The 8,220-nt window shown below is 44.8% G+C and overlaps 1 protein-coding gene across 1 annotated transcript in view; it reads left to right on the top strand.

Annotated features, from left to right (window-relative positions):
* The first annotated feature begins 350 nt into the window (after nucleotides 1–350).
* Nucleotides 351–8,220, top strand: part of Pspc1 (paraspeckle component 1) — a 64,160-nt gene continuing 56,290 nt past the window's right edge. Inside the window, exons 1-2 of the mRNA XM_005355442.3 lie at nucleotides 351–852; nucleotides 5,488–5,789. Coding sequence (XP_005355499.1) covers nucleotides 484–852; nucleotides 5,488–5,789 — 671 coding nt within the window. The 5' untranslated portion in view covers nucleotides 351–483. The remainder of the gene's footprint in view (nucleotides 853–5,487; nucleotides 5,790–8,220) is intronic.

Genomic DNA, 8,220 nt, shown 5'->3' on the forward strand with positions numbered 1-8,220 from the left:
GTGCACACATATAATTTGTTCCTTACATGCAGTTTCTGACCTGGTGTCTCAGGGCTGAGGCCGGAGAATCGAAAGTTCAAGGCCAGCCTCAGACACGGACGCGTCCAGATGCAAAAAGCAAAAACCGAAAACAACCCCCTACCCGAGAAGTCTCCACTGTCTTAGGACGCGACGGCCCCTCGGAGTGGACTGCACGGCTCGGCTCGCCCCCGTGTGCGCACGCGCCCAGCTCGCAAACGGTCCACGAGCGCGGAGTTTGCGCAGGCGCGTTGCGGAGGGGCGGGCCTCCAGCCCGCGTCTCTTCTCCCAACCGCAGTTTGAAGCGGCGCCATTTTGAGCATTCGGCCACCGCGGGCGTGATTGCGGGGAGGCAGGGCTCCCCTCCTTTACCTGGCTCTCCTTGCTTCGTTTCCATAGATACATGTGGAGACGGGTGTGCACCGACGTCTAGGCCGCACCAGCATCCGGGGCGAAGTCGCTAAGATGATGTTAAGAGGAAACCTGAAGCAAGTACGTATTGAGAAGAATCCCGCTCGCCTTCGCGCCCTGGAATCGGCGGCCGGCGAGAGCGAGCCGGTGGCCGCGGCGGCCATGGCGCTGACGCTGGCCGGGGAGCAGGCGGCGCCGCCCGCGCCTTCGGAGGAGCACCCGGACGAGGAGCTGGGCTTCACCATCGACATCAAGAGTTTCCTGAAGCCGGGCGAGAAGACGTACACGCAGCGCTGCCGCCTCTTCGTGGGGAACCTGCCCACCGACATCACGGAGGAGGACTTCAAGAGGCTCTTTGAGCGCTACGGCGAGCCCAGCGAGGTCTTCATCAACCGCGACCGAGGCTTCGGCTTCATCCGCCTGGTGAGTCTGCGGCGGGGCGCGAAGAGACAAAAAACCAAAACCAGAGAAACCCTGTCTGAAAAAACCAAAAAAAAAAAAAAAAAAAAAAAAAAAAAAAAAGGCTGCGGGGGCTGCGGGCTTGGCGTGGGGGCGCCACAGCGTTTCTGTGCCCTGCCAGCCTCAGGGTTGTCGCTGCGAGCGCCCAGGTACCCGCAGGGGGCGGGGTCCCGGTTGACGGTCTGGCCAGACTGAAGTAGTGTTGTCACGAAGGTGAACTGGGGGAGGTAGGGGAATGAACGAAGTTGATGAGAAATCTGAGCTGCGGATTTGTTCCTTAAAAGAATGATCCACCTCATCTTTTTGCTCTTTAGGGGATGTGTGTGTGTTGAAGGACGGGGGATGTAGCTCGGTGGCGGAACGCTGGCCTATCATGCTCAAGGCCCAGGGTTCCATCGCCAACATTTTAACAAGATTTCCCCCTCCCCCCTGCACTGACTGCCTACAGTCTACCCTAATTCACCCAGGTCTGCAGACTCCTGACATTGGTAATTGGGACAAGAATGGGTGCTACGCTGTATTTGATTTAATCCAGCATTTAAGTATTATCCTACAGCTTCTTTAAAGAAGAAAAATGTCAGTATGTAAGGCAAGATTATTCCTAGTTTATCTGTTTGAAGCAGTTTTATTATCACCGCGTGTGTGCGGGGGCATACATGCATGCCATGGCATTTGTAGCATTTGTTCTAGAGGTCTGACCATCATGGTGAGCAGCATGGCAGCAGCAGGAAGGCATGCATGGTGCTGGAGCAGTAGCTTAGAGCTTACATCTTGATCCAAGAAGCAGGAGACTAAAAGAGCTAAGTGGAAATGAATGGCTGGGCTTTTGAAACCTTAGAAGCCCACACCTTTTCAAACTACCACACTAACAACCATTTGTGCAGGGGGGCATGCATTATACACAGAAGTGGTTTTTATTTTTACAGTTAGACCTTTGTGTCTGATTTTTGCTTGTTTTTCTATAGTGCTGGCTGTCCTGACCAGTCTAGTCTTGAACTCTGCCTGCCTCTGCCTCCTGAGTGCTGGGATTAAATAAAGCTGTGAGCCACCACTGCCCAATTTGTATACGTTTTATCTGTTTTTGAGAGAGAGCCTCAGTATATCTCCCAGACTGACCTGGAACTCCGGATCCTCAGACCTTGGTCTTGTGTGTACTGGAGCTCCAGACACTACTGAGAGGTCTTGTGGAAGCTTTCCATTGGAGCTTCTTTTAAAATTCTTCTTTTGGTATTTGTATTTGTGCATGAGTTTATTTTTATTTTATGTGCATTGGTGTTTTGCTATGGGTCTCCAGGAACTGGAGTTACAGAGAGTTGTAACCTGTCTTGAGGGTACTGGAATTGAATGCGGGTCCTCTGGAAGGGCTGTCAGTGAGCCATCTATCCAGCCCCCAAGGCAGTTTCTCTGTCTACACAGAGAAGACTGTTCTGGAACTCACTCTGTTGACCAGGCTGACCTCAGACTTAAGAGATACACCTGCCTCTTCCTCCCAAGTGCTGGGAGTAAAGGTGTGCGCCACTGCACTGCCAGATTTACTATTTTTACTTACGTGTGTTTGTATATGTCTGTGTGGTGGTATGTGAATGCAGGTGTCCCTCCCATCCAAAAGAGGGAGTTGGATTCTCTGGATCTGAAGTCAGAGGTGGTTGTGATCTACCTCCTGTAGGTGATGGGAACTGAACACAGATCCATACAAAAACAGTACACGCTGGGGCGATGGTGGCACATGCCTTTAATCCCAGCACTCGGGAGGCAGAGGCAGGCGGATCTCTGTGAGTTCAAGACCAGCCTGGTCTACAGAGCTAGTTCCAGGACAGGCTCTAAAGCCATAGAGAAACCTTGTCTCGAAAAAAAAGAACAGTACACATGCTTAACATTTGAACCATCTTTAGCGCCCCCCCCCCATAATTTTAAATTTTGAATTTATGATCCTCTTTTTCAGCCTTTTGAGTAGTGGGGATTATAGGCCTGAACCACTAAGACAAGGTACAAAATGTTTTGGTTATCTCTGAATAGGTTGACTTATTAGTGTTATTTATAAAAATAGTTTTATAGATAGGATTTTCCAGAAGAATGTAGTTTTTAGATTGCAAACATTTATCTACTTTTAGGAGAATTTTTTTGTTTGTGTTTCGAGACAGAGTTTCTCTGTATAACAGCCCTGGCTGTTCTGAACTAGCTGTTGTAGACCAGGCTGGCCTCGAACTCACAGAGATCCTCCTGGCTCTGCCTTCTGGGTGCTGGGATCAAAGGTGTGTGCCACCACCGGCTGGTGAGAAGTTTAATTTTTTACATTCATTTGTGTGTTTGTAAATATTTTGGGCATGTAAACGTAGTGCAAGTGTAGATGCCACAAGACAACTTGTAGGAGTGTTAGTTCGGGGGATTGAACCCGGGTTATCAGACTTGGTGGCATCACCTTTACCTGCAGCGCAATCTTGCTGGCCTTTTATTTACTTACTTATTTTTAAGTAAGTTCATTTTACTTTACATCCCAGCTGCAGTTTCCCTTTCCCCCCTCCTGCTAGTCGTCCCCTTCCCTGCCCATGTCAGCTTTTACTATTATTAATATTTTTTAAATATTTATTTATTATGTATACAGTGTTCTGTCTGTATGCTTGCTGGCCAGAAGAGGGCACCAGATCTCATTACAGATGGCCGTGAGCCATCTTGTGGTTGCTGGGAACTGAACTCACGACCTCTGGAAGAACAGTCAGTGCTCTTAACCTCTGAGCCATCTCTCCAGCCTTTACTATTATTTAAAATATTATTTAAAATAGCCTTTACTATTATTTAAAAATGGTCTACAGAGCTAGTGCCAGGACAGGCTCCAAAGCCACAGAGAAACCCTGTCTCGAAAAACCAAAAAAAAAAAAAATTTTTTTTTAGATTTCTTTTCAGTTATAAGTGCCTGGTATAGATAGATTTCTTAATTAACAGCTCTTTGTGGTTCTTCTTGAAGAAGTCCCAGGGCACAGTGAAGAATATTTCTGTTTTATCATTTATTCATTATATATACTTACCTTGTACCAAAAGTGTGAAGTATCCAAGTAGGAGGACATTTTTTCTCTTTCGATTTTTTAAGATTTATTATGTATACAATGTTCTGTATGTATGCCTGCACTCCAGAAGAGGGCACCAGATCTCGTTATAGATGGTTGTGAGCCACCATGTGGTTATGAGTAATTGAACTCAGTACCTATGGAAGAAACAAGCAGCTCTTAATCTCCCCGCCATCTCTCCAACCCTCTGTTTGGATTTTTTGTATATGCGCATGTGCACACACATGCTCTCAGTAGTATCACACATGTAGAGGTCAAAGAACACCTTTGGAAGTCTGTTCTCTTCTACCTTTTGTGGGTCTTAGGAATCAAACATCAGTCATTTTGCTTGGTAATAAGCGCCTTTACCTGCTGAGCCATCTTATTGTTTCAGTGTTTGGAGAGATAGGGTCTCAGTGAGAATCAAGTAGCAAGTAATTTGTGGACTGTAACAGTTCTTGCTTTCCTGTTAAGAAGCAAATGTGAGGGCTGTAGAGATGGCTTAGTAGCTAAGAGCATTGCCTGCTCTTCCAAATGTGCTGAGTTCAATTCCCAGCAACCATATGGTGGCTCACAGCCATCTTGTAATGAGATCTGGTGCCCTCTACATACATACATACATACATACATACATACATACATACATACATACATCGTCTTTATAAAACAAAGAAGCAATTGTGAACTGGATGGTGATGACTTATAGTTTTAACCCCATCACTTGGGAGGTAGAGGCAGGTGGACCTCCTGGGTTCGAGGCCAGCATGATCTACAGAGTTCCAGGACAGCCAGGGTTACACAGATCCTATCTCGAAAAACCAAACAAAAACAAAATAAAAAAAACAACAACAAAACAACAACAAAAGGAAATCAAAACCCTACAAGAGCTAATGGTAGTGTTTGCAAATAATGTGAATGAGGCTGACAGTGGAGATTTGATGCTGTGTCAGCCAGGCATGATAGCACATGTTTGTATCTCAGCACTCACAAAATAGAAGCAGGGATGGTGGAAGGGGCGACGTTAAGGCCTGCCCAGGCTTCATAGGGAGACTCTCAAAAAACAAAGCCTATAAATAAATGAACCAATCAACCAGTATCTAAAATACTGAGGTATGTATAAAGAATTATTGTTTGCGTGGTAGTTCTGGAAACTGATACTTATTCTCAAAGACATCATTTTTACATTTGTTTATTCATTCATTCATTCATCCATCCATCCATTCATTCATTCACTTATTGAGGTTGGTTTCTCAGTGTATCCATCCCTGGCTCTCCTGGAACTCACTTTGTAGACCAGGCTGAATTCAGCTATTCACCTGTCTCTTGTTTCTCAAGTGCTGGCTGGGATCAAAGGTGTGCAACACACATCCTGACTGAGGTTTTTGTGTGTTTTTTTTTTTTTTTAGCTTAGAAATGTTTACAATGATATTTTTAATGCCTAGTAAAGAGCAAGTTGATGATAAAAGGGACCCAGTGTTACCCAGTCTTCTTAGAGCTTAAACCACTAGTTTAATTTTTTTGTTATTCGACTTTAAAAATAACTTTTCCTTTTAAAAAGGAATCCAGAACACTGGCTGAAATTGCAAAAGCAGAGCTGGATGGCACCATACTGAAGAGCAGACCTCTCCGAATTCGCTTTGCTACACATGGAGCAGCCCTCACGGTCAAGAACCTTTCTCCAGTTGTTTCCAATGAGCTTCTAGAACAAGCATTTTCACAATTTGGTCCAGTAGAGAAAGCTGTTGTGGTTGTGGATGATCGTGGTAGAGCTACAGGAAAAGGTTTTGTAGAATTTGCAGCGAAACCTCCTGCACGAAAGGCTCTGGAGAGATGTGGTGATGGGGCCTTCTTGCTAACAACGTAAGTTTTCACTGTCTTTTCCTATGTCCTCTTAAATATAGAGTGTGTCTGTTTGGAATTCTGATGTTTGTTGGTTTCTTTATTTTATTTTATTAATTTTTTTGAGGCAAGGTCTTGCTGCATAGCTCTGGGTGACTCAGAGCTTGCTATGGAGACAGACTGGCAACTGGACTAAAGCTGTGCATGCACCACCAGGCTTGACTTTGGTTTTTCAAGACAAGGCTTCTCTGTGTAGCTTTGACTGTCCAGGAACTCACTTTGTAGACCAGGCTGGCCTCAAATTCACAGAGATCCTTCTGCCTCTGCCTCCCGAGTGCTGGGATGTTTGGTATGCACCACCACCACCTGGCCTGGAACTCTATGTATAGCAAACCTTGAATTTATAATCTTCCTTATTCAGGTTCCCAAGTACTAGAATTAAAGACATGTGTGGTGCCTCACTGGCTCAATGAAGTAAGCTTTTGTTGTTGTTTTGAGACATAATCTTACTGTGTAGACCAGGTTGTCGTTAGCCGTACTGTGTAGAACAGCTTAACTTATGGAATGACAGGTGTGTGTCCATGCCCCATCTGGGGACAAATTGCTGATTGTTCAGCTTAATGACTGTCAGACTGTTTTGCAGAGTGGTCGTGTCACTTCTCATTCTTCTTTTTCATCAGCAATGAATGACAGCTTTGTATTTCACTGGAGGTTAAATTAAATTGTTTTGTTTTTCAAGATAGGGTTTCTCTGTAGCCTTGGATCCTGTTCTAGAACTCACTCTGTAGATCAGGCTGACCTTGGACTCACAGAGACTTGATGGTCTCTACTTCCCGAGCGCTGGGATTAAAGGTGTTTACCGCCACTGCCTGGCTAAATTAATTTTTTTTCTGATAACTAAGGTTTTGTGTGCTTTTTTGGTCAGTGCATCTCCTCATGAAGTATGTAAAACCCCCCACCCCCGTTTTAAAAATTGTGTTGTTTGTTTCTTTTCCTGAATTACATAATCTAGGTACACATAAGTATTGTAAATATTTCTTTTAGTGTGTGGCTTGCATTTTCGTTTTGTTTTGAAACAGGGTCTCACTATGTGCTGTTTATTTAGACCAGGTTAGCCTCGAGCTCCCAGAGATCTGCCTGCCTCTGAAGAATTAAAGATGTGTGCCACCATGTCCAGCTAGTGGCTTGTGCTTAGGAAGAATGGGCAGTGCTGGGGAAGATAGCACTTGGTAGACAGGCTCAGTCGTTGAACTTTGCCAGTCTTGTAGTGTGTAGTTTAATTCCCCCCTCCCCCCCCCAGACAGGGTTTCTCAGTAGCTTTGGAGCCTGTCCTGGAACTAGCTCTTGTAGACCAGGCTGGCCTTGAACTCACAGAGATCTGCCTGCTTCTGCCTGCTGGGATTAAAAGGGTGTGCCACCACTGCCTGGCTTAATTTTCTTTTTAAATTATTTAATTTTATTTTTTACTTCTAAGTATATATACACACGACTGCAGTTGCCCTTGGAGACTAGAAATGTCAGGCATCAGATTCCCCTCAATCTGCAGTTTTACATAGTTGTGAACTACTAAATATGAGTACTAAAAAGTTGAACTCCAGTTTTGGCAAGACCAGTATGTTTTCTTAACCACTGAGCTATCGCTCTAGAGTAGTGGTTCTCAACCTGTGGGCTGCAACATATTAGATATCCTGCATCCCAGATATTTGCATTGCGATTAATAACAATAGCAGAATTAACAGTTACGAATAGCAACAAAATAGTTTTATGGTTGGGGTCACCACAGCATGAGAAGCAGCATTAGAAAGTTTGAGAACCACTGCTCTAGAGGCACATTTTAATTTTTTAAATAGTGGTTTTCAAAGACCAGCACTAGTCTGTGTTAGTGGTGCTCGTGAACCACCTGATAGGGGTTTGGGAATTGAACTGGGGTCCTCTGGAAGAGCAGCAGCAGTACATTCGCTTCACTGCAGAGTCCTGTCTCTACTCCCGTGACTTATTTAAACTGAGCCCTGCACTATTTATTCTCCACAATAGAATACCTTTCAAGTTGTTAACAAACAATGCATTTGATGGGAAAATGGGATGGAGGAAGCCTTACAAAACCATAGCTTCATAGGTTTTTGTTTTGGGGTGTGATTGTATAATATCAACAAAGGTTGTCTTCCTTAGGAGTTAGCCTCCTTGTTTTTGAGACAAGCTGTCACTGGGGCCCGAGGCCCACTGTTATGATTAGTTATGCTAGCTGGCCAGTGAGCTCCAGGTATATTTCCATCTCTATCTTTCCAGCTCTGCAATTACAGGTGCCTGCCCCAGTTGGCTTTTTACATGGATGATGGATATTGAGCTCAAATCATCTCTTTTTTTTTTTTTTTTTTTTTTTTTGTTTCTCTGTGGCTTTGGAGCCCGTCCTGGAACTAGCTCTGTAGACCAGGCTGGTCTTGAACTCACAGAG

Source organism: Microtus ochrogaster, chromosome 17, assembly GCF_000317375.1.
Source record: "Microtus ochrogaster isolate Prairie Vole_2 chromosome 17, MicOch1.0, whole genome shotgun sequence".
NCBI lineage: Eukaryota > Metazoa > Chordata > Mammalia > Rodentia > Cricetidae > Microtus > Microtus ochrogaster.